Raw genomic sequence first — 27632 nt, forward strand, 5'->3', positions numbered from 1 at the left:
TATATTACACATGAAATGATTCAACGTGTGCGTCTGAGGTAGAAGGGCAGCCTATTTCCAGGGGCAGGAGAAGACATGAGACCTGAGGATAAGACAGTCACTAACAATGAGCTAAGAGCTGGAAAATGGAGCAGAGGGATCCCAGACATGTTCCACTGACCACTGCTCAGCAGGATGACCTATGGGAGTTAGACCTTTTCAAAAACACTAGAGCACAGACCAAGTGAAGTCAGAAGACTGTCGAGTGGAGACCAGGTACCCAGAGTCCACTGTACTTTGGTCAGCAGGACTTGATAGGACAATCAGGTAAGCAGTTGAGCCAAGAAAAATTACAGCAGAACAAGGCCTGGGGATGGCACAGGCTCTTGACTTCCCAGACCAGCTGCCTGGTGGCGGACAAGGCTCTGTGTCGGTCACACAGCTGAAGAGAATGAGGACAGACTGTGGCCAAAGGTGGCAAATGTGACTGACAGGAGACAGCAGGGGCGGCTGGGACTAAACCTCCAGCTGCATCCCACAGAGGCCGCTCGGCCCCCCCAAGACCCATGGCATCTTACATTTCCATGTCTTTGCAAGCCTTGTGCCTCCTGCCTGGGATGCCTTCACCTCATCCCCCATCTGATTAATCCTTAGACTTACCAACAGCAGTGATGCCCATTAGATTTATCCATGCCAGCTTTATACCAAAATAATGATCCCCAACTTTAGATTTATAAAGCATAAAACAATGTGAAAAAGTTAAAATATTTAAGCACTTCAGTTAGGAAAAATATCTATGAAAATGGAAAGAAAATCTCCAAAATTAAGACATCATCAGTGGAATAAAGACCTGTCGTGAGGCCAAGTGCAGTGGGCATGGGCTTTGGAATCAGACAGGTGGAGGTGTGAACCTGGAGACACTCCCTACTAGCTGAGTTTTGTTGTGTGAACTGCACTGCCTCTTTGCCTGCTGCCCGCAACCCCCCCTCCCCCGACCACTGAAATAACTCCTACCTCCCAGGTTGCTGCCTGGTTGAATGAAATCCAGTCACATGCCCAGCCTATAAGAACGTGTCTTTGGGAGTTCCATCTGAGACCAGTTTGGTTTATAAGGATTACAAGGCACTTTTTTAAAATTCCTTTTTTAATCGCGTTCTGATTTGGATTTCTAGGGCCTTGGGAGCAAATAGCTCATAAAACGACAGTCACTCCTATGGTTACCTTTGCAGTTGTAAAGGTGGCTATGTTTTCTCAAAGCATTTGTAATTTGCTAATTTACAGTAATAACAACCTTGGCATTCCTTGCAATTTTTTCATTGGTTTTTCTGTCTTTCCTATTTTCTTTTTTTGTATTAAAGGTTTCATTACTTGAACAATCAATATCAAATATGTGCTTTTCTTGAGAACAGGCTCAAGCATACAATACAGCTATGAAAGCTAGAGCCTGAGAACAGCAGGCATGTCATAGCGTAAGAGAACCACCTTATGTTGTGCTATGTTAACTAATGTTCATTATTTAACTAATTGTGTCCATTTTAATGGGTTATGAGTGTTAGTATAAATGAGTGTTAACTTAGGGACTAAGGAATACATGAAAAATTTTCCACTGGAATTAATGGTAATTATATTTTTGACTTAGGAGAATTCTATTCTCCAGGCCCATAAAATCATGTACAAATATACACACATATAAGGTTCTTAGATCTTTATTTTACAAAACTTGATATATACACACACACACCCTCTCTCTCTCTCTCCTCATCTGTCCTGGAGGCATTTTGTTCCTACACATTCTTTTCCATGGAATACCATCCAGCCATGTTTATTATTATATTTATTAATTATTATTACCACAGTTTATTCAGTCATTCCCTTACGGATGGTCATTCACATTGTTTCCTTTTTTTTTCCTACCAAAAAATACAACATACATTGATAAACATATAATCTTCAGTACGGGCACTTTATTTTTTTCTTAGGGACACATTCCCAGGAGTGAGACTCCTGGGTTGAAGAGTATGTATATTCTTAATGTTAAAAGACATAGTCACAATGACTTTCAAGGAGGCTGTCACAATTACATTTCTAACAAGCAGTGTATGAAATTAACCTTCTCCCCTGCTTCCCTGTTGATAATAGATACAAATTCAGAAAGACAAAGACTTATTGGTCTATGGATGTTCAGGTAAATTTGTTCAGAAAGTTACTCACATTCATATATAGTCACAGCACATCAGTGATCTTCAAAAATAACAAAAAAAGACCAGTTATAGTTGCCATTTACAATCCTAATGCATGATTTGTGACTGATAGGGAAAGGAACTTGTGAACTTGAAATTAAGCCTCAAATGGTGTATCTTTGAGTTGTGCAAAAAAAAAATTGTTTTTAGGTTAATCATCAAACAACATATGGAGAGATCATTAAAAAGTCTAACTTATAAAGTGTTTGTGAACCTTTAAAGGGAAGGCATAATTTATACTAAGTCAGGTTCCAAAGGGAAATGTTTTTGGTTGATGATAGTGAAAACCAAGGAAGTAGAAATGCCTCCTTTAACCAGAATACTGCAAAAAATTTTTTCTAAAGTGAGCTATGCACATGGAAATTTTAAAAAGCAATAAGACATTTATTGACAGTTTCTTAAAATAATTTTTCCTCTAAAGTCTCTGAAATGTAACATTTTTTTTTTTTTTAAGATTTTATTTATTCAGTTTTTTCCCCCCAAAGCCCCAGTAGATAGTTGTATGTCATAGGTTCACATCCTTCTAGTTGCTGTACGTGGGACTCGGCCTCACGTTGGACGGAGAAGTGGTGCCTCGGGGCACTCCCGGGATCCGAACCCGGGCCGCCAGCATCAGAGCGCGCGCACTTAACCGCTAAGCCACGGAGCCGGCCTGAAATGTAACATTTGTAAACTACATATACATCCTACTTTTTGCAAGACAATTCATAAAATATTAAGAGAAACGAGGAAACACAAAATACAAGTAGTTTCTGGGTTATACAATATTTTGGTAAAAGACATGCATTTGTATGTAAATACCCCACTGAAAAATAACAAGAGAATGATGGATGGGGATATTCTCTTTATACAGCCCATTTTTAGTCTGTGGTGCATACTGAGTAATAGAACCCACATCTGCCTCTTTCACTCTCTAAACCTCCTCTTAGTTATCTCTCACTTGCATATTTATGTAAATAATGCTTCTAAAAAATCTTCAGGAAACCCAGAAACGGGTTACAACTTCAACAACACTGTCTTCTCTTTATTAAGAGGCAGCTCAGTAACAATGGTCATACCAACTTATATATGCCAGCAAGCAGTAGGAAGAGACATACGCTACATGCTACTAAAAAATCTGTTCCACATCTCACTTGGAATGCATCTTGGGTTGTAAAGGTACTGAAAAACACAATGTGATGTTTAGTAAGGAAAATCTTGTTTAATGTGCCCTAACTATCAGAGGACAAAAATTTCAAACTCCAGTGACTGTGTTCAATTCACATGTGCAGAGCTAAAACATACAATTTGTGTTTTGTGGCATAATCTCATACACAACTACTAAAGTCCTAAGGTACTGTCTGTAGATCCTTTATGCTGCTGTGTAGAATTTCATTCTTGAATAATTCATTCAGGATTTTAAAAAGCTCATTGTACTACAGCTAAGTATGTCTATTTACAATTGGATATATCCTGATATGTATTTAGCTGGGTGTCATATCTAACTTTCAGGATAATACTGGGGGGACTCTCTTTTTATACGTTTTTGAGTTGATAGATTGTACCTCAGTATGAATTCCCATGTTCCTTCAGTACACTCATGAGGTTTCTCCCCCACTGGAAGGGTTTGGTGGAAGGGTTTTCCACAGTACAACGGCTGCAGTCTCAGGGTCTATCCCCTATATGAACTCTTTGATGGACACTGAGTCGAGACTTCCTGCTGAAGGCCTTCCCACATTCAGGGCACTCATATGGTTTCTCTCCCGTGTGGATTCGCAAATGTAATCTAAGAGTGGACCTCTGGCTGAAAGTTTTGCCGCATTCAGTACATTCATAGGGTTTCTCTCCTGTGTGAGTTCTCATATGTATAATGAGTTGTGAGTTCTGGATAAAGGATTTCCCGCATTCACTGCACTCATAGCGTTTCTCCCCCGTGTGAATTTTCTGATGTATAATGAGATTTGATTTCTTGAAGAAGGTTTTTGCACATTCATTACACTCATAGGGTCGTTCTCCTGTATGAATTCTCTGGTGTGTAGTAAGTTCAAACTTCTGGGCAAATGTCTTGCCACATTCACTGCATTCATAGGGCTTCTTCTCCATGTGTGCTCTCTGGTGTACAATGAGGTTTGACTGGTGGGTGAAAGCTTTTCCACATTCAAGACATTCAAAGGGTTTCTCCCCTGTATGAATGCGTTGATGTTTAATGAGGTTTGCCTTATGGGAGAAAGTTTTCTTACATACATTACATTCATAAGGTTTTTCTCCAGTATGTATTCTCTTATGACTAATGAGGAGTGACTTAAAGGGGAAAGCCTTGTCACAGTAATTACAAATAAAAGGTTGCACCAAATTTCTAATTTTCTGATGTTTAAAAATGGCTTCTTTATGGCCAAAGGCTTTTCCATTTTTATTATATTCAGAGTATTCCACTCCAGTATGGGTCTTCTCTTGCTTCAGATAGAGGAGTGCTTTTCCAAATCCATTACACTCATCAGCTTTCTTTCTTATATAGCTTCTATTAAGTAGGTCTGAATTATATTTCAAAGATTTTTCACATAAGTCATATTTATAGGGCACTTGTCTTAAAGAAACAAAGTCTGTGCTCAGATTAAACGTTTTTCCAAACAGATTATCTCTTTCTTCAATGGGGATTTGGTTCTTAAAGATTATGAATGGCCTTGCCTGCTCATCTGGGTTTCTGTGGTCCCTCTCCATCTGGTCATCAGCCTTCCACACCTCTAGGAAAGAGGAAAGAGCACATGAAATACACTTTGTCAACCCTTTCACTATAATGTTACAGAATGGGAAGTCTCTGCAAATGCTCCATTGTAGGGATGCCTCTTTAGTTTGGAACCCAGTACTCCAGTATTAAAGTCCTCAGTGCAAATTTTTCCTAGCTCTTTTTTTTTTTTTTTTTTAATTTATTGACCCACTGCACTTGAAAATCCAGGAATTGATCTTACTTCAGGGATAGCTATATCCATTTCCTCACATGAAATCAGGAATGTCTTTCTTTTTTTTCCCCCAAAGCCCCAGTAGATAGTTGTATGTCATAGCTGCACATCCTTCTAGTTGCTGTATGTGGGATGCGGCCTCAGCATGGCCGGAGAAGCGGTGCGTCGGTGCGCGCCCGGGATCCGAACCCGGGCCGCCAGTAGCGGAGCGAGCGCACTTAACCGCTAGGCCACGGGGCTGGCCCCCTAGTTCTTAAACTTTGAAAGAAAAAGACAAAAAAAAAAGCCTGTGGCAAAACAAGAAGTAGAAACTGACAACAGACACAAATAGCACTGCCAGATTACAAAATGACCTTCAAATGTGGGTAAAGGGAAATAAAAACAAAGGGCAGCAAACAGGGCACACAGGATGTGGGAAGGCGGGCAATTCCAGGGACAAAGGACAGTCGCAGTGTCCTCAAGGACACCAAACAGCACAGACCAAGAAAATAAGTAGATGAAGATGTTAGGAGAGAAACCTAGGAAGATCTGAGCTTAGCAACCAACACTTCGACTCTGAATTACTGTGGTTGGACCGGCATCTCGTCCACATGCTCCTTCCCTTTTTTTCTCTTGTGCTCATTTAAACCAAATAACATTTCTCACAGGTTTGCAGAGATAATCCTAGTGCAGAGCTGCAAATCTCTTAAGTAAGACTTTTGCGAATGGATAGCAAGATCCAGAAAGCCATATTTTCTGTAGGAAATATAAAATCCAAGGATCCAAGATCCTTTTGACAGAATCACTCACTGCTACTGCTGGTTTCACTACTTTTTTTCTTTTGAAGTTGTTGGAGAGAGAAAGCGTGTTTTCACCATCATATCCTATTTTTATCCTTTTAATATGTGTAACTGCTTCCCTAAATCAGTCTTGTCTCTGCTTTTATTTGAAGGGATCTCAAGGATCAAATTTACCCAGGCTCGACCTAGGCCTTTAATAATCTTTACTTTCATCTATGTATTACTGGTAATTCCTGCTGCCATTTGTGCCACAACAAGATGTCACTCTTGCACCGAAAAATCTGTATTCCCCTTGAGGACACTATACCAATTCCCATGAGCTAAAATATAAAAATCACCATTTTGGCAAACTGGGAATACTAATGAAAGGGTAACTAATCACAAAACAAAGGTTTAAGACATGTTAGGTAAGTCAGGGCTCAAGTGTGAGAGGCAAATATCTGTACCAGTTCAACAGGAAGAAAAGTTCTGCAGCGAGAAACAGATATTTGGAGGCATGATTCAGAGATCTGAGGTACACAGGTCATGTGTTCTCAGCCATCTCTAAAGGTTTAGGGATTTGAAAAATAGATTCCTAAAAAATATTTCAAAGGTATCAACTCATTCATAATCCCTTAGATACTACTTCCACTGGCTTCTGATTCTCCTTCCCTCCTTCCACATCTTCCCTAGAAAGTTCTTTCTAACTTTGCTAGCCACAACTCTTCTCGTTGCTCCAACTTGAAAATCACATCTGGTTTGACAACATCAGAGAATTTGCTAACAGAATGTAGCTCCTAACCGCCAGGATTTCAGAAATCCTGAAAATAAAGAAGCTAGAACTTCAGAGTCTGCACCATCTCGCAGCTTCAACACCTGAAGCTTGAGGCCAAAACCATTTAGTAATTCAGAAGCTCATAATTTTGGTAACTAAGAAAGGATATAAATACTACTAGGTAAACATTGAGCTATTCCTGAGCTATTCCAAGGAGAGCTGTCCTTACCCACTGATAGTAAGTTGCTATAATTCTCCAGCATCACGTCCATGTACAAGATCCTCTGAGATGGGTCCAGTTGCTCCCATTCCTCGTGGGTGAAGTCCACAGTCACATCCATGAATGAAACTGATCCCTGAAATGGCATACTGCTATTCATTCTGAAATGATCAGCACTTGATGATGTAGAAAGGATATATAAAAACTTATTCTTACCATGTGGTTGTAAAAGAGTCATTCACCATGAAAATTTACACACGACAACAACTGTACATCTTCACTATGTTTTGTCATGTCTCCAAAAAATATTTTTATAAATAGTTAAAGCATTTATTCAGCTTCCCCTATATCTCTGGCACCGTCATATTTGACAGATATCTAATAATAAAACTTTCTCCTCTGAAGATGTATACGGGGGATAAACACAAAAATATAAATATGCAGTATTTAATGTTACCAGTGCAGGGATGATGCTCATATAGGTATTTTTGTGGTATCAAACTAGATGATATTAAAAAGTTAATTAAAGCTTTGAATATTAAAAGGCAGAAGATGAACTTCCAATTATACGACAAAATATCAGGCATAAGCAAAGATCTCTCCACCATATCCAAGCTATAAAAATGGTAGACAAGCAAAAATAAACAAGTGGGACTACATCAAACTAAAAAGCTTCTGTACAGCAAAAGTAACCATCAACAAAATGATGAAAAATGAAAAGGAAATCTACTGAATGGGAGAAAATATTTGCAAATCATATATCTGATAAGGGGTTAATATCCAAAATATATAAAGAACTCATATAACTCAGCAGGAAAAAAACCAATCTGATTAAACTGTAAGCAGAGGACCTGAATAGATATTTTTCCAAAGAAGACATACAGATGGCCAACAGGTATGTGGAAAGGTACTCAATATCACTAATCATCAGCGACACAGAAATCAAAACCACAATGAGATATCACCTCTCACCTGTTAGAGTGGCTATTATCAAAAAGATAAGAACAAGTGTTAGTGAGGATGTGGAGAAAGGAAACCCTTGTGCACTGTTGGTGGGAATGTAAATTGTGCAGCCACTATGGAAAACAGTATGAAAGTTCCTCAAAAAATTAAAAATAGAACTACCATATGATCTAGTAATTCCACTTCTGGGTATTTATCTGAAGAAAACAAACACACTAACTCGAAAAGATATATGCACTCCCATGTTCACTGCAGCACTATTTGCAACAGCCAAGATATGGCAACAACCTACGCATCCATCAATGGATGAATGGATAAAGAAAATGTGGTACACACACACACACACACACACACACAGGAATATTATTTAGCCATAAAAACCAAGAAGATCTTGCCATTTGTGACAACATGGATGGATCCTGATGGCACTATGCTAACTGAAATAAGTCAGAGAAAGACAAATACTATATGCTCTTACTTACACATGGAATCTAAAAAACAAACCAAAACCGAGCTCATAGATACAGAGAACAGACTGATGGTTGCCAAAGGCAGGGTATGGGTGAAGGGGGTCAAAAGGTACAAACTTCCAGTTATAAAATAACTAAGTCATTGGGATGGGATGGGATGTAATATACAGTATGGTTACTGTAGTTAATAACACTGTATTACATATTTGAAAGTTGCTAAGAGAGTAAATCTTAAAAGTTCTCATCATAAGAAGAAAAAATCTTGTAACTATGTATGGTGATGGGCATTATTTAGACTTATTGTGGTGATCATTTCACAATATATACAAATATTGAATCATTATGTTGTACACCTGAAACTAATATGTTAAACGTCAATTATATCTCAATAAAAAAAAAGTTAAGTCTATTAATTAAAAAAAACGTTCACACCAGCATTTTATATCAGATCCCAAAGCTAGAAATAAAAATGTTCATCAACAGATTAATTTCTTGTGGTATATTAAAACATTTGGTACCGTAAAGCAATGAAAATGAAGTAATTCCAGCTACAAAGGGAAGATTTCACAAAGGCTTCAAGAATGCTGGCCAATTTCTATTTCTTGGCCTCAATGGTGGCTACATGGGTTATACATATAGCACATGTATATTTTAAATACTCGTCTATATACATGATACTTTTCACTATAATAAACAGTCCCCATAAAACAAAAGAAATGCTGAAGCATATAAATATGAAGAGAGTCATGAAAAGAACTAGAAAACCAAGGATTTAGTCAAAAACAGGAAGAAGTTATAAGAAAGGAAAAAAACCCTGAAGACCATTTGATAACTTTCAAAACCATGTAGCCTACCTGGCCACATGATAAGTACAGTAAGAATTTTTGTATCGCTGCCAGACCAACAAGGGAGGAAACCTGTGCCACATCACTTTGGCTCAAGTTACACTGATTTAGAAATGACTCTACCTGGGGCCGGCCCGGTGGTGTAGTGGTTAAATTTGTGTGCTCCGCTTTGGCAGCCTGGGGTTTGCAGGTTTGAATCCTAGGTGCAGACTGACACACCGCTCATCAAGCCATGATGTGGCGGTGTCCCACATACAAAATGGAGGAAGATGGGCACAGATGTTAGCTCAGAGCCAATCTTCCTCAGCAAAAAAAGGAAGACTGGCAATAGATGTTAGCTCAGGGCCAATCCTCCTCACCAAAAAAAAAAAAAAAAGAAAGAAATGACTACCATCAAATATGAAAATATTCTGTATTTTTTCTCATAATGTTGTTTTCCATACTCTATACAAACAAAAAGAAGCTCAAATTACTGACAAAACACAATAGCATAGCACTGAAAGGGATGTCAAACACGACTAACTTCAAAGACTTAGTTTTCTCATGACAGATGCAGTTTTGATTTGAAATGAATTTGGTGTTCTGGGCAGAAATCCCAGTCATGAGTAGAGGTGTACCTAGTGGATTTGACACCCTAAGCAGACCATCTTTAATATCCCCTCAAATTCTTCCAACTGCTATACAGTCATGTGTTGCTTAACAACGCGATATATTTTGAGAAATACGTCGTTAGGCAATTTCCTCACTGTGCAAACATCACAGAGTGTACTTACACGAACCTAGATGGTATAGCCCACTACACACCTAGGCTATATGGCATTAATCTTACAGGACCACTGTCATTTATATGGTCCGTCGTTGACCAAAACATCATTATGCAGCACTTGACTGTACACCTAAAATCTTCACCTCTAAATTTACTTCTCTCTGATTACACGAATCCTCTTTTACCTATTCACACTTTCTCTTCTGAATCTATGTATCTTTCATCTTCAGTTATGACCTCTGATTCCCTAACCCCTCCTACTTCTTCCAAACTGTCATTGCCTCTCTAAGATTACATACCTCCAAAATCTAGATTATGCTGGTCACCATCTTCAAAACCCTTGCCCCAGTAACTTCTTATCATCTCTCACTTCTAACTCTTAGCCTCAGGAAAAATCATAGGAAGAAAAAAAAAGATGATATAAAGGTCTGAGTACTACTAATGACCCAGTTAAATAATTCGCAGGTAACCTAATCAACACTATTTCATGATATAAGAATCTTGAGCTACTTGGGATGGGAGCAGAGAATACAGGTGGTAGGTTATCCATGCCTGAGATCAATGCCATTGAGGTCAACAATCATAGAGTCAAGATTTTCCCGACAGTAAATATTTATTCCCATTTTCAGATCACTTCTGAAATTATAGTTCAAAAAACAGGATCACTAAGAAATTTCCTAGGGACTAAATTAAGTACTAGGGACACAAAGACCAAGATCAATCTTCACTCTGATAGCCATACTATAGAACCCCGAGTCTTTCTCTTGCTTCCTATTTCCACTGCCACCCCAGCAATTACAAAAGCTTCCTAACTCTTATTTCCTGTCTCTCCTCATTCTCTTCTATTCCACATTCTAAAGCTAACATAATTTTTCTCAAGTATAGCTCTAATTATATGGTTACCCTGACTAGAAATGGTCATCCATTATCTATTGAAATAAACTAATGACTAGCCCAGTATTCAACATCATCCAAACTTCTTTCCCATCTCTCTTTCCCATAGCTCCCCTCTCTATGCACAGATCCTCCCACTTAGATCACATCTTAGATTTTAAGTCCCTGCTCTCTTTTAAACCCTGGAGCACTTTTCTGTATCTCTTATTTTACTCGGCTTTCTTTTGTTAAATGTGTCTATTCCTCCTACTCTCCTCATTAGATGTTAAAAGTTTTTTAGATCAGAAATTGTATCTTGCTCATTTTTGTATTCTTGTTAGCACAAAGTACATGAATACATGTTAGGTACTCAAAAAATAATAAAAATAATGCTAAATTGAATGGAGTTCAGTATTCAACTTTTTTTTTCATTATTTTCTTGCTTCCTGAAGAGACATGCCACGTAATTCCTAGCTAAAATAATGTAGCATCTGTACTGTTCCTACTCAGATTGTGTAAAAATTTTGGTAATATCTGCTAAATCCTAAAATCTGGCTCATTTTCCTGTGATGTTATGCATGCTCTAGTATGCTTGTCTTGTTATTAAAAATGCTTTTTATTCAGCTTACAATCTACATGATTCCTAGATCAATTCTGGCTGTACTTATATTTGACAATTTATTTGCATAAATTGGATATTAGTCTTATTATCAGCTATTCAATAGCTTTTTAGCATCCAAGGTATGGTCACTCCATTCATGGAGTAAGTACAAAGGGAATCATCTCCACATTGTCAGCATAATATAAGTAGAGACATACAATGTGACTCATCATCATACAGGCATAAGTCATGGGCCAAATAACCTCTCGTAAAAGAAAGGAACAGCATAGAGTAAAACTGAGCAGAAAAAAAAGTTAGAAAAGATACTTTTAAAATATAGAAGTGAATTTAACAGCAGCTTAGACACAGCTGAAGAGATGACTAGTGAACTGGAAGATAGGTCAGTAAGAAATATCCAGACTGAATACAGAAAGAACAAAGGATCGAAAACACATCAAAAAGCCTCAGAGATGGGGCTGGTCCGGTGGTGTAGTGGTTAAGTTCATGTGCTCTGCTTTGGCACCCCAGGGCTCACAGGTTTGGATCCCGGGCGCAGATCTACACACTGCTCATCAAGCCATGCTGTGGCGGTGTCCCACATACAAAGGAGAAGAAGACTGGCACAGATGTTAGCTCAGCGCCAATCTTCCTCACCAAAAGAAAAAAAAAGAAAAAGCCTAAGAGACATGAGACAAACTAAAAAGGTCTAATATACTTGCAACTGGAGTCCCAGTAAGAGAGGCAAAATGCAACAGAAACAATACTTGAAGAGATAATGACTTAGAATTTTCCAAAACAGCTCACATCAGACCACAGAAATACCACTAACCCCAAGAAGAATAAATACAAAGAAAACCACACTTAGGTACATCATAATAAAACTGCTAAAAATCCCACAGGAAATAAGATGCAGTCTTCAGTGGCAAACAATAAAACCGACAGCTGGCTTTTCAATAGAAACAATGGAAGCCAGAAAATAACAGAGTTATCTTCAAAGTGCTGAAAATACTAGAATATGAATTGGCAAACTTTCTATAGAGGGCTCTGTAGTAAATATTTTAGGTTTTGCAGGCCATATGTAGTCTTTACTAGAACTATTCAACTCTGCCATTGTACCAAGGAAAGCAGGCACATGTAATATGTAAACAAATGGGCATGGTTGTAGTCCAGTAAAACTTGATTATGGACACAGATTTGAATTTCATATATTTTTCGTATCTTTTCTTCTAAAAGAATACTATTCTTCTTTTGATTTTTTTCAAACCATTTAAAAACGTAAAAGCCATTCTTAGCTGTAGGCCATACAAAAGCAAGGCAGCACATCATTTGGCTCATGGGCCACAGTTTGACAACCTGATCTACAATGACGACTACTAAATAGAAAATGTTGTGTAAGTGTTAGGTATTATTAGTACTATAAAAGGATGTACTCTGGGCCTGCCTGGTGGCACAGGCGGTTAGGTGCGTGCCCTCTGCTGTGGCGGCCCGGGTTTGGCAGGTTCGGATCCTGGGTACACACCGATGCACTGCTTGGCAAGCCATGCTGTGGCAGTATCCCATATAAAGTGGAGGAAGATGGGCATGAATGCTAGCCCGGGGCCAGTCTTCCTCAGCAGAAGAAGAGGAGGATTGGCAGATGTTAGCACAGGGCTGATCTCCTCACAAAAAAAAAAAAAAAAAAAAAAAGGATGTACTCCAAAAAAGAAGAAGAGTAAACCTAGCAAGAATCAGTTGGATGCAAAAAGCAATAGGGAGCAAATAAATCAGTAAAATGTTGTTAAAATAAGCATATACGGAACGAGGGAAGGAGGTGTTAGTTAATAAGCTGAAACTAATTTTTGGATGCCAACAACCTGGGAGTTGTGGCAGAGAGAAAGCACTGTGTTTGGGAGGAAAATATAAATTGTGATTAAATAAACTTTGTTTAAAATATATATTTAGGTAAACACTGAAAAAGAGTAAGATAAATCTTTAAAAGGATGGGAATATATTCTGGCAGACCAGTAGATGAAGAAAAGTGGATCAAGAAAATCAGCAATTAAAATGGAATTAATAAAAGATTAAGACCTTCAGAGAAGTTTTCTTAAAAATAATTTTTACAAGAGGCAAATTTAAACAAAGCCTGAAAATTCTAAAAGACAGAAAAGCTGGCACAAAAAATTATCAATAATTGTTAAAACAGAATTCCAAAAGTGTGTATATACCACAACCCCCGCATTCTATTTAATGCACACAAAAGTATTTTAAAAAGAGGATTGGACACACTCACATAAAACTTATAATATTGGCTACCTCTAAGGTAAAGAGACCGGCTTTAATGGTCAAGAGGATTTTAGCAATGAGTGAGGTGACCTAATACCAAGAGTAATAGCAAGCTAGGGAGGGCTTTAGAGAGAGAGAGCTTTAGAGAGAGAGAGAAAGACAGAATTCATGTATGAATGGTGTAACATAAAGAAAAAAATTTTAACATACGTAACATGTGGAAGCAAATCAGTCAAGATGTTAAGTACTGATTACTGGATGGTGTAATAGGTTTTTAGTTCTTAGGTTGAACCATACTGAAATTGATGACATTCAACTGTTCTGATATACAAAACTGGCAATTTCATACAGCTAAACCCAATGTGCTTTCATTTGTATTTCTGTGCATTTCCACACTTCAAAAAATCAAACAAAAAAAGGTAAGAAAAGAAAAAAGTATCTTATGAACTATCAGGCAAAAAGGAAGAAAAAAGCAAATCATCAGAAAATTTTAGAACACTGGATACAAAGAGAAAAGCCTACAAGTTTCAGTAGAGAACTGAACATATCACACTCTGATAAGCAGATAGCCCTTTGGACTTCCTGACTATAACACTAAGTAAGACGTAATGACTTCAAAATTTTGAGAGAGGGCCGGCCCCATGGCTTAGCAGTTAAGTGCGTGCGCTCCGCTGCTGGCGGCCCGGGTTCGATCCCGGGCGCGCACCGACGCACTGCTTCTCCGGCCATGCTGAGGCCGTGTCCCACATACAGCAACTAGAAGGATGTGCAGCTATGACCTACAACTATCTGCTGGGGCTTTGGGGGAAAAAATAAATAAATAAAATTTAAAAAAATAAATAAAATTAAAAAAAAATTTTGAGAGAGAAAAACAACAATAAACCTGACAAAATAAATGAAAAATTTGCAGGCATTCGAGGGCAACCATTGCAGGGCTACAATTATTGAAAGAAGGGTGAACATGAGGCAAGTCCAACATTCACACTGATGATGAGAGTGCTAAAAGAAAAAAAACACATCGAAGTTGAATTTTACATCCAGGAAAAATGTCCCTAAAAATATCTTCTAAACCAAGGCACAGAGAAATAGGACCCAAGCAGAAAGTGACAGTATGCCACATGGAATAAAAATTGGCACTTGGGTATGCAAAGCAACTGGAATTTGGTGGCAGAGTAACAGGAGATGAGGAAGCCATGAAGAAAGGGCTCTAAAACTCTGCATAAAAATTCACCTCAGATCTTTGGCTGGTTCCTAACATGTGCAGGGGGAGGGCAAGCCTCCAGGAGAACTAGCAGAGAGCAGCAGTTTTGTTTTGCCAGATAGTTAAATTATTGGCAGAACAAAACTTATTCTTGGGCCAGCCCGGTGGTGCAAGCGGTTAAGTGTGTGCGCTCCGCTGCGGCGGCCTGGGGTTCGCCGGTTTGGATCCCGGCGTGCACCGATGCACCGCTTGGCAAGCCATGCTGTGGCGGTGTCCCATATAAAGTAGAGGAAGATGGGCATGGATGTTAGCCCACGGCCAGTCTTCCTCAGCAAAAAAAGGAGGATTGGCAGATGTTAGCTCAGAGCTGATCTTCCTGAAAAAAAGAAAAAAAAAACTTATTCTTTAAAGGAAGTTATGTATCATACAACATGTCCAGCATACAAAAATTACTAGACATGTGAAAAAGGAAAAAAAAAATGAAAAGACAAAAAAATCAAGAGATAAAACAGTCAAAAGCAGGTGTAGAGATAATCCACATATTAGGGTTAGCCCACAAAAAGTTCACATTAACTGTGAAGTAATATGTGAAAGAATATAGAAGAAAAGATGGGCAATGTGGATGAAAATATGGGAATATTTCAACAAAGAACTGGAATCTACAAAAAGGCAGCAAATGGACATTCTAGAATTACAAAATATAGTAACTGAAATTAAAAACTCATTGTATAGACTTAATAGCACACTGGACATAGCAGAAGACAAGAATTGTTAACTTGAAGACAGGTCAATAGAAGATATCCAAACTGAAGCACAGAGAGAAAAAAATGCAGGAAAATATAAGACAAAGAAGAGATATGAGGCACAGCCAAAAAGTCTAACGCACTATTGTTTAGCATGCTGAAAGAAAAAAAAAAAGGATAATGTTTAGTCCCAGAAGAGGAGACAAAAGAATGGGATAGAAACAATATTTGAAGAAATTACAGTTGAGAATTCTCCAAATTTGATAAAAGGCATTGACCACAAATCTAAGAAACTCAATAAAGCCCAAGGAGAATAAATACAAAGAAAATTATACCTACATACCTCATACTCAAACTGCTGAATGCCAGAGAAAAAGAGAATATCTCAAAAGTAGCCATAAGAAAAAGATACATTACCTTCAGGGAACAATACAAATGAAGACTTATTTCTTAACAGAAACTATAGAAGCAAGACAAAAGCAGAATGCCATCTTTAAGACACTGAAAGAAAAAACAAATTCTAGAATTTTATACCTAGGGAAAATATTTTTCAAAATGAAGGCAAAATAAAGGCACTTACAGATAAACAAAAGCTGCAAGAATGCACTGCAATATAAAGTATATTATTCTTGGATTGTTCTGAGGTGGTATAAGACGAATTCAAGGTGATCAGTAGAGCCAGCCCTGATGGCCTAGTGGTTTAAGTTCAGCACACTCCGCTTCGGCAGCCTAGGTTCGCTTCCTGGTCGTGGAACCACACTACCTGTCTGTCAGTTGCCATGCTGTGGCAGCAGCTCACATAGAAGAACTAGAACAACTTACAACTAGGACATACAACTATGTACTGGGGCTTTAGGGAGGAAAAAAAAAAGAGGAAGACTGGCAACAGACGTTAGCTCAGGGCGAATCTTTCCCTGCAAAAAAAAACCCAACTGACAGAACTAAGCTAAATTAAAGCGAGGAATGGACAAATCCATATTCATACTATCAACCACGTATCAGAAAAGAATGAAGACATTTTCAGAAATGCAAAGTCTAAAAAAAAAAATGTATCTCTCATATACCCTTTCTGAAGAAGCTACTGAACAATGTACTCCAATAAAACAACAGTAATCCAAAAAGACAAGGACATGGAAAGGGGCAAACAAAAGATCAATATGAGAGCTGAAGGAAATCTCTAGGGGGAATTTGAAGGAGACTGCAGATGGCAGTGATTCTCTATTGATACCAAATTGTTTGTCATAGACTGGAATAGCGTAATTCAAAAGCAGGCATGTTGAAGGATGTCACGAACAAGATATCTACTGCCATTGTAGCACCTTTTTTTTGTGTGTGTGCAGAAGATTGGCCCTGAGCAAACATCTGTTGCCAATCTTCCTCTTTTTGCTTGAGGAAGATTGTCTCTGAGCTAACATCTGTGCCAGTCTTCCTCTATTTTGTATGTGGGACACTACCACAGCATGGCTTGATGAGTGGTGTGTAGGTCCGTGCCCGAGATCCAAACCCACAAACTCCAGGTCACCGAGGCAGAGTGCAAGAACTTAACCAGTACACCACCGAGCCAGCCCCAGTAGCACCTTTTTAACCTGAGGACAGAATGCTTGGGTGAGCCTGGCCCAGATTCTTATCTATACTTGGTTTGGCTTGTCATGAACATGTGCTGATGACATCTCTCTCTCCCCTCCATATCAGGCTCCCTTGTATCACTCATTTCATCTCACAGAAATGTCCTGCTTTGATCTACTACTGAGAGTTGGCAGTTGACCAGAGAGTTAAGAAGCAAAGAATACAGAGCAGCCCACTTGCTCTAATTACAGTCCTGCCAGACATTCAACACCTGATCTAAACTCTCACCCTGCCAGATGGCCCAATCTTGTTGAGCCCTGTGTTTTCCTATGTTTCTCATGACCATGCCAATGACTTCTCCAACCCAGAGACTCTATTCAGCTCATCTTCTCCTAAGAGCCTTTGTCCCAGACTGGCAAAATTTCTAGACACAACTAGATATGTGCTTGCTTGATAAGTTTTGCCACATTGCTCCCCAGTAAGACTGTATCACTTTATACTACCACCAGCAATGCATGAGTGGTTTCACCTCTCTTTAGCTAACACTGGCTATTGTAACTTGAAAAAACAATGATAAAAAACCTAAATCTTGATAAAGGGAACATGTGTGCATGATAAAATATCTTTTAGATCTTACATGTCTAGAAGAAAAAAAAACCCCTCCACCAATCTGACAGAAAATTATGCAAAACAAGGCAATATAAATTCCAGTTATAGTTTTTCAAAATTTATATTGATTACGGATACATACATAAGTGGTAAAATCTTTAAGTAAAGGAAGGGAATAATTAACAAAAATATCAAGATAGTAACTACCTACAAGTAGGATTCAATCAGAGAATGTATCACAAAGAACAGATAATGTTCTGTTTCTTAAGCTGGCTGTGTACATGGGTGCCCATTTTATTATTATTCCTTAATGCATACATATTTGTTACACACATTGTTATAACACATATAAAGAGTATTATAACGCTGGATATGTGTTACATTACACAGTAAAAAAATTACAAAAAAAACAAAGAAACAGCCTATGCTCTGATACGGAAAGACTTCGAAGATTACATTATAGAGTGATAAAAACACACATAATCAAGAGAATGAAAAGACAAACCACAGATGGGGAGAAAATCTTTATAAAACATATACTTGATAAAGAATTGGTATCCAAAATATAAAAGAACTCTTAAAACTCAACAATAAGAAAACAAACAACTCGGGGCCGGCCCCGTGGCGTAGTAGCTCTGCTGCTGGTGGCCTGGGTTTGGATCCCGGGCGTGCACCGAGGCAATGCTTGTCAGGCCATGCTGTGGCAGCATCCCATATAAAGTGGAGGAAGATAGGCACAGATGTTAGCCCAGGGCCAGTCTTCCCCAGCAAAAAGAGGAGGATTGGCTCAGGGCTGTTGGATGTTAGCTCAGGGCTGATCTTCCTCACAAACAAACAAACAAACAACTTGATTTAAAAATGGGCCAAAGATCTTAACAGACACCTCACCAAGAAGATATATCGATGGCAAATAAACACAGGAAAAGATGTTCCACACCATGTCATCAGGGAACTGTAATCACAAGAACAATGAGATACTGCTACACACCTATTAGAATGGCCAAAATCCACAACACTGACAACACGAAACACTGGCAAGGATGTAGAGCAACAGGAACTTCACTCATTGCTGGTGGGAATGCAAAACGGTACAGCCACTTTGGAAGACGTTTTGGCAATTTCTTGTTAAAACTAAACATATCCTTATCATACAATCTAGCAGTTGTGCTCCTTTAGTATTTACCTAAATGAGTAATTTATTTTATGTCCATGTAAAACCCTGTACACGATGTTTATAAGCAGCTTTATTCATAATTGCCCAAACCTGGAGCAACCAAGATGTCCTTCAATAGGTGAATGGATAAATAAATGGTAGTACATCCAGACAATGGAATATTATTCAGTGCTAAAAAGAAATGAGCTACGAAGCCATGAAAAGACATGAAAGATCCTTAAATGCATATTACTAAGTGAAAAAAACCAATCTGAAAAGACTACATATACTGTATGATTCCAACTATGTGACATTACGGAAAAGGCAAAACTATGGAGACAATAAAAAGATCAGTGGTTTCCAGGGGCTTAGGGAGAGGGAGGAGGGATGAAGCGATGGAGCACAGAGGATTTTTAGGGCACCGAAACTATTCTCTATGATACTATAATGGTGGACAGATGTCATTACATATTTGTCAAAACCTATGGAATGTACCACACCAAGAGTGAATTCTAATGTAAACTATGGACTTTAGTTAAAGTATCAGTATTGGCTCATCAATTGTGATACGTATACCACATTAATGCAAGATGTTAATAACAAAGGAAACTGTGTGTGTAGAGGGAGTATATGGGAACTCTCTGTACTTTCCACTCAAATTTTCTGTAAACCCAAAACTGCTCTAAAAAAATGAAATCTATAAATTAATAACAAAACACATATAAACAGAACAGTATGATTAATATGCTGTCTTATAATAACCTCTATTTGTACTTGTGAAATATGTACAAATAAATTCTGGAAAGCTACTCAAGAAAGTAATGACAATGGTAAGTGTGGAGGTTAGGAGGAGAATTTAAATACACACCCAGATATTTACTAAGTTCTCTGGCATGATGCTAATCTGAATGGAAAACTAAAATACACACAATAATACCTTGCATTAGTGCTGAAGAATGCTATATGAAATAACCGTAGACAAACTGATAACCAATTTATTTTGGGCTGTTTCTGGGGATGCTGTCCGAAACACCACCTATATAAAGGTCCACAAAATTTATTCAGATCTAATCCTAGAGAACCAAAGAAACGGTATTCATAATGAATGCAAGACACTTAATTAACCTGGTTTGCTTTTTGGCTGCTGGTATTGATCAGTTATTCTGTTTTCCTCATCTATACTTTTCTATTTCATTTTCTGGATCCTTATAAACTTCCGCAAATGTACTGAAAAACAAAACTGGGAATAAACAAATAACTCACCTGGGATTTGTTCATTTTCTGTAGTTTTTGGGTAAAGGCAGAGAACTATGAAGGCAGAACTGGAATAGAGGAAAAAGTAAGACATTGTTATTAAACATCTGACCTGCCTCAGAACTCCTGTCATGACTTGTTTAGAAATCCTTACATATCACCTGGGAAAATACTACCTCCTGGGATAATCCCTCTGCCTCTTCAGAAGGGGCAGAAAGCATCATGCTGGCAGCATTCACCTTCAATCAAACATTACGAGACAACCAAAAAGACATGAATAAGATAATCCACTATTAAGAGACAAAGCAATTAACAGAGCCCTCAACTGATGAAATTATCAGGGAATTTAAAACAACTATGATTCATATATTAAAGGCTTTAATGGGAAAGGTGGACAATATGAATGAATAGGGAATTTCAGAAGAGATGGAAACTGCAAGAAAAAATCAAATGGAAATGCTAGCAAAGAAAAGCACAGTAACAGAGTTGAAAGAATACCTTCAACAGGCTCATTAGCAGACAAAACAGAGATGAACTTTTCAGTAAATCTGAAGACTGGTCAAAAGAAACTATCCAAACTGAAATACAAAGAGAAAGTGGAAGGAAAAAAGAAAAAAAAGGACAGAGTATCCAAGGGCTGTGGTACAATATTAACTAGCTTAACAAACATGTCACTGGATACCCAAAAGGAGAACAGAGAATGGGACAGGAGAAGTATTAGAAGACATAATGGTAAAGAATTTTCCAATAATGAATGATATCAAACCACAAATCCAAGAAGCTCAGATAATTTAGCCAATTGGGCTAAATACCAAAAAATAAAACAAAATAAAGACACATGTGGACACAACATATATATATTTTTTTTTGTGAGGAAGATCAGCCCTGAGCTAACATCCATGCCAATCCTCCTCTTTTTGCTGAGGAAGACTGGCCCTGAGCTAACATCTGTGCCCATCTTCCTCTACTTTATGTGGGACGCCGCCACAGCATGGCCTGACAAGCGGTGCATCGGTGTGTGGCCGGGATCCAAACCCGGGCTGCCAGCAGCGGAGCACATGCACTTAACCACTATGCCACAGGGCTGGCCCCTGGACACAACATATTGAAACCACTGAGAACCAAAGTTAAAGACAAAGTCTTGAAAGTAGCCAGAGGAGAAACAGACACCTTATATACCGAGAAACCAAGATAAAGAATCACAGCCAATTTCTCATCAGAAACTATATAAGCCAGAAAACAACGTACTGACATCTTTAAAGTGCTCTAAAAAAAGGGAAAAAAAAGGCAAAAAGTATCAACTCCGAATTCTATACCCAGCAAATATATCTTTCAAAAATAAGAGTGAAATAAAAACCTTTTCAGACAAACAAAAAACAAAGAATTTGTTACCATAGATCTGTACAACAAGAAATGTTTAAAGAAGTTCTTCAGGTAGATATGATACCAGTCAGAAACCTGAATCTACACAAAGAAATAAAGATCTCTGGTAATGGTAAAAATGAAGATAAATATAAAAGACACTTTTCCTTACTTTTAATCACTCTAAAAGATAACTGACTGTCTAAAGCAAAAACAGCAGCAAAGTTTTGTGGAATTATAGCATATGTAAAAGTAACATATATGACAATAATAGCACAAAAGATGGGATGATGAAATTAGGAGTATACTGTTGTAAGGATGTTGCATTACACATAAAACGGTATAATATTATTTGAAGGCCCCCTGTGATTAACTCAAGATGTTCACTGTAAACCCTATGGCAACCACAGAAATTTTTTTTAAATGAGATATACATGATAAGCCAATAGTGAAGAAAAAAATAGAATCATAAAAAGTATCCACTAAATCCAAAAGTAGGCAGAAAAAGAGGAAAACAGAAACAAACATCAGATGGGACAAGTAGAAAACAAGTAGCAAGATGGTAGATTTTAATCCAACTATATCAACAACTGGTATAAACACACCAATTAAATGACAGAGATTGTCAAATTGGATAAAAAAGCAAGACCAAACTATGTGCTGTCTATAAGCAGTTTGTTTTATATATAAAAACATAGCTAGGTCAAAAGTAAAAGAATAAAAAAAGATATACCCTGGAGAGATTATATTAATATCAGACAGAGTAGACTTCAGAAGGAATATTACCAGGTATAAAGAGTGATATTACATAATAATAAATGTGTCAAATCACCAAGAAGGCATAAAAATCCTAAATGTATAGACACCTAACAAAACAACTTTAAAATACAAGAAGCAAAGATAATAGAACTGAAAGAAAAAAGCAGATAAATCCATAATTATAGCTGGAGACTTCAATACTCTTTTCTCAGTAAGTGACAGAACAGGTAGATAGAAAACCATTAAGAATATAGAAGAACTGAACTACGCTATCAACTACCCTGATCCATTTAGTATTTACGAAGACTCCATCACCAACAGCAAAACAGTCATTAAAGTACATATAAAACACTCACTAAGATAAATTATATTCCTGGCCATAAAACTAACCTCAACAAGTTTTAAAGAACTGAAATTTGTAACAAAGTGTATTCTTTGATCAAAACAGAATTAAACTAGAAATCAATAACAGAAAGAGATCTGGAAAATCCCCCAATATTTAAAAATTAAACAACAGACTTCTAAATAACCAATTAGTGAAACAGGAAGTCACAAAGGAAGTTAAAAAAACACAGAATTGAATGGAAATGAAAACAGAACATATCAAAATTTGAGAGACCTAGCTAAAGCGGTATTTAGAGGAACGGGTATAGCATTAAACTATTTATATTAGAAAAGAACAAAGGTTTCAATCAACCAATCTCAGCTTTCACCTTAAGAAACCAGAAAAAAAAAAAAAAGTAAATTAAATCCAAAGCAAGCATAAGGAAGAAAATAGTAAAGGTAAGAGCAGAAATCAATGAAACTGAAAACAGAAAAATAATGGAGAATTTCAATGAAACCAAAAGCTAGTTATTTGAAAAGATCAATAATATTGATAAACCTTTAGCCAAAATGACCAAGGGGAAAAAGAGGACACAAATGACAAATATCAAGAATGTTTGAGGAGACATTACTACAGATGTTACAGACATTAAAAAGAGTTATTCTTTAAGAAAAATAGATAACCATTAGCTACACTAATTCAGAGGAAAAAGAGAAATTCCAAATATACAAAATAAGAAAAGTGGGAAATATCAACAAACACAAGACGAAAAAGATGAAATAATGGAAAGAAAGATTCCATCTTCTATAGCAATAAAATACTACCTAAAAATAAAGAAAAATGCAAATCTTTTATGAAGATTACAAAATGTTGCTTAGGGGGACAAAAGAGGACTTGAACAAATGGTAAGGCTTTATAGGAAGACCCAACATCATAAAGGTGTCCACTCCCCCTATTTAAATGTAACCCTTAATGAGATCATAATAAAGGTATCAACAGTTTTTTTTAAAAAAAATACAATTGATTCTAAAGTACCAGTGGGAATCATAAGTAAATTGGTATAATCTCCGAGTGGTGAAGGCTTCTGGATGTCATAAAAGGGAAGAGCAGTCAAATCAAATATAGAGAAATTCAAAACACCTGCATGGCAAAACCTACCAGTAAGCAAAGTCAAAAGGCAAACGAAACATTTGCCATTCATATACAAAGTACCAGCCGGCTGTGCGACCTTGGGTAAATCACTTCACCTATCTGAGCCTACGTTTTTCCTTCTGTTGAACTTCACATAACAGCGAAGTCACACGGTACGTGTGAGGATTGGGTGAACACCTAACCGAGAAGGCTCTTGCAAAGAGATCAGAGCTCGCATTCCTTCGGCACCCCGCGAGGCCCGGGGCCGCAGCACGCGACATCCGGGCGTTGCCAGGTGTGTCCGGCCCCGCCCCCGGCCTCGCCCCGCGCCGGCGGGCCTGATCACGCGCGCGCCCGCCGCGCTTCCGGATTCGCTCCCGCGCGGCCGGAGACCCTGGCCGCCGGTCGGAGGCGCTTCTCCTGACAAAGGGAGGGAGGCGAGCCCTCGCCGCCGCCTTCCCCCTCCGCCGTCCCCGCCCCCGCACGTCTGGCCAGGCGGGCACCGTCGGTCCCACGCCGAGAAGAGGCCGCGCGTCCCTCGACGTCGCCCCGAGGGTCACCACTGATCTGCGAGTCGCTGAAGTTTAGGCTCCCAACCCGCGCGGGCACGAGCCCATCCCTCATCTCCTTACTCTCGGTCCCCAGGCCCTGCGGAGCTGCCTGGCAGCCCCCCTCATACCTGGAGCGGCACAGCCTCCACTCGTGGCTCAGTGCCAAGCCAGGTCACGGCGCGGGGCGGCTAAGACGCGCGGAGACCCGGGCCCTGTCACCTACTGGCGGCTGCAAGTGGGGGAAGGGCGGCCACTGGCGCGCTCGCAGCAGTGCACATGCGCAGATGCCGGGGCTGCTAGCTGTCCCAGGGTCCTTCGAGGGGTGGTCCACGGAACTTCGGGACTACATTTCCCATAAGCCCGCGGGGCCGGGCCGTAGGGACTCTCAGGAAAGTCTTCGCCTTGTTTAACGGGTCGGATGAGCACTGACGAAGATAACCCCTTGGCCTGGACTGTTCATCTCCCCTAGAACGGGCTATGACTTACACCCACTACTTCCCCCAGATACAAAAATCTAGCTTTTAAAGACTACACAGGTAATCTATGATAACTGTATTTAAATTAGAAAATATGTGTAAAATAAAAGAAGAAAGCAAATATCACCAAGCTCACTTTTCAAAGATAACTGTGTGTAACATTAAATTCACACCTTTCTGATATATATATGTATTTTTAATAAAATTGGCTATAAAGATACCATGCAGCTGAAACTAGCTTTTTTTTTTCTTTCTTTCTTTACTTTTTTGTGAGGAGATCAGCCACATGCTAACATCTGCTAATCCTCTTGTTTTTTTGCTGAGGAAGACTGGCCCCGGGCTAACATCCATGCCCATCTTCCTCCACTTTATATGGGACACCGCCACAGCATGGCCTGCTAAGCAGTGCGTGGGTGCGCGCCCTGGATCCGAACTGGTGAACCCCAGGCTGCTGCAGCGGAGCGCGAGCACTTAACCGCTTGTGCCACCAGGGCCCCTTTTCTTTATTTTTTAGAGCAGTTTTAGGTTCACAGCAAAATTTGAGGAGAAAGTCCAGGGAGTTCCCATATACTGCCTGCTGCCACACATGCACAGCCTCCTCGACTATCAACGTCCCTTACCAGAGTGGTACATTTGTTACAGTTGAATGTACACTGACACATCACCCAAAGTCCATAGTTTACATTAGGGTTCATGCTTGGTGCTGTACATTCTGTGGGTTTTGACAAATACATAATGTCATGTATCCATCACTATAGTATCATACAGAATAGTTCCACTGCCTACAAAATCCCCTGTGCTCCATCTCTTCATCCCTCCCTCCCTCTCCCTGTGCCCCTGGAAACCACTGATCTTTTTACTGTCTCCATAGTTTTGCCTTTTCCATAATGTCATATAGATGGAATCATACAGTATGTAGCCTTTGCAGATTGGTTTCTTTTACTTAGTAATATGCATTCAAGGTTCCTTCATATCTTTTCATGGCTTTATAGCTCATTTCTTTTTAGCATTGAATAATATTCCGTTGTGTGATGTACCAGTTTATTTATCCATTCACCTATTGAAGGACGTCTTGGTTGCTTCCAAGTTTTGACAATGAGGAATAAAGCTGCTGTAAACATCCATGTGCAGGGTTTTGTGTGAAGATAAAAAAAGTTACTAATTTGGGTAAATACCAAGGAACACAGTTGTTATATCGTATGGTAAGAATATGTTTAGTTTTGCAAGAAACCGCCAAAACGTCTTCCAAAGTGGCTGTACCATTTTGCATTCCCACCAGCAATGAATGACGGTTCCTGTTGCTCCTCATCCTTGTCAGCATTTGGTGTTTTCAGTGTTGTGGATTTTGCCCATTCTAATAGATGTGTAGTGGTAGCAGCTAGCTTTTAATTGAAACAATATATAGTCTCAAAAAGGTACTTGTACACCAATGTTCATAGCAGTATTATTCACAATACCCAAAAGGTAGAAACAACCCAAATGCCCATCAACAGAAGAATGGATAAATAAAATGTGGTATATACATATAATGGAATATTATTCAGCCAAAAAAAGAATGAAGTTCTGATACACACTACAACATGGATCAACCTTGAAGATATGCTAAGTGAAATAAGCCAGACACAGAAGGACAAATATCATAGGACTCCACGTACATGAAGTATCCAGAATAGGCAAATTCATAGAGAGAGAAAGTAGAATAGAGATTGCCAGGTACTGGGAGGAGAGGGGCATGGAGAGTTAGTGCTTAATGCATAGGGAGTGTCAGTTTGGGATGGTGAAAAAGTTGTGAAAAGAGATAGTGGTGATAGCTACATAACACTGTGAATGTGCTTAACGGTACGCTTAAAAATAATTAAAATGGTAAATTTCATGTTATCTATATTTTACCAGAATTTTAAAAAATGATAAGCTGGATTGAAGTGATGGTTGCATAACTCTGTAAATTACTAAAAATCAAAGTCTCAGCAAGGTATTTTTGTTATTTATTTGCACCATTTTGATTATTTTTTTGTTTGATGGAATAATTCCATACTTCATCAGAAAGACAAACAATACTCAGGACATTTTTTTTAAAGAGAGACTAATAACTATTAGATATAAAAATGAATTACAAAGCTAAAATAATGAATTTTTTTTTTTTTTTTTTTGCTGAGGAAGATTCGCTCTGAGCTAACATCTGTTGCCAATCTCCCTATTTTTGCTTGAGGAAGATTTGTCCCTGAGCTAACATGTGTGCTCATCTTCTATTTTGTATGTGAGTCACAATCACAGCATGGCCGTCACCGAGTGGTATAGGTCTGTGCCTGGGAACCAAACCTGGGCTGCCAAAGCGGAGTGTGCCAAAATTAACCGCTAGGCCACAGGGCCAACCCATGAAAACCTTTTACTACTGGCTCCAGAAAAAAACCCAAAGACTCAGGAGATATATTAATTCAGTGTCTGTTTTCACAGCACTGGTAAATGACTGGAGTATTCCACGATTGTTTTTGGGCAACTAATTAAAAATTTGGAAGAAAAACTGTTAGATTCCTAAGACTGCACATTGGAACAATTAAGTGTAAGCTGGATTCAAGATTTAAAATTTAAAGTAGAAGTTATCAAAGTAGTTATAAAGAAATGATGAGGGAATGTTTTTTATTTCCTTTGGGTGAGAAGGTATGACACCAAAGGCAGAAATCATAAAGGAAATAATTGACAAATTCAACTATGGAGAAAATTAAATTCTGAAAAAAAATTGCTATAAACAAAGTTAAAGACAAATAAACTGAGAACATATATGTGGTACATGTATGAAAGAAAAAAGATAGTTTT

At 38.5% G+C, this 27632-nt stretch overlaps 1 protein-coding gene across 5 annotated transcripts; it reads right to left on the reverse strand.

The window, feature by feature from the left end:
- Positions 1-1644: 1644 nt before the first annotated feature.
- On the reverse strand, positions 1645-24606 carry ZFP1 (ZFP1 zinc finger protein). Of its 5 annotated transcripts, none has more exons than XM_087419926.1 (4): positions 20224-20256; positions 18696-18759; positions 6918-7044; positions 1648-4939 (listed from the first exon to the last, which is right to left on the reverse strand). In XM_087419926.1, the coding sequence occupies exons 2-4, from the start codon at positions 18750-18752 to the stop codon at positions 3864-3866; spliced, it is 1260 nt and encodes a 419-aa protein (XP_087276052.1). In that variant the 5' UTR covers positions 18753-18759; positions 20224-20256; the 3' UTR covers positions 1648-3863. The 5 variants fall into 5 exon arrangements, with proteins under 5 accessions (XP_087276055.1, XP_087276052.1, XP_087276054.1 ...); XM_004437110.3 differs by lacking the exon at positions 18696-18759 and adding an exon at positions 24471-24606 and having other exon boundaries at positions 1649-4939; positions 20224-20282; XM_087419927.1 differs by lacking the exon at positions 18696-18759 and adding an exon at positions 23819-23864 and having other exon boundaries at positions 1649-4939; positions 20224-20282.
- Between the last annotated feature and the right edge of the window lie 3026 nt (positions 24607-27632).

This window comes from Ceratotherium simum, chromosome 30 (genome assembly GCF_057802395.1).
Source record: "Ceratotherium simum simum isolate JZ-2026a chromosome 30, ASM5780239v1, whole genome shotgun sequence".
In the NCBI taxonomy this organism is placed as follows: Eukaryota; Metazoa; Chordata; class Mammalia; order Perissodactyla; family Rhinocerotidae; genus Ceratotherium; species Ceratotherium simum.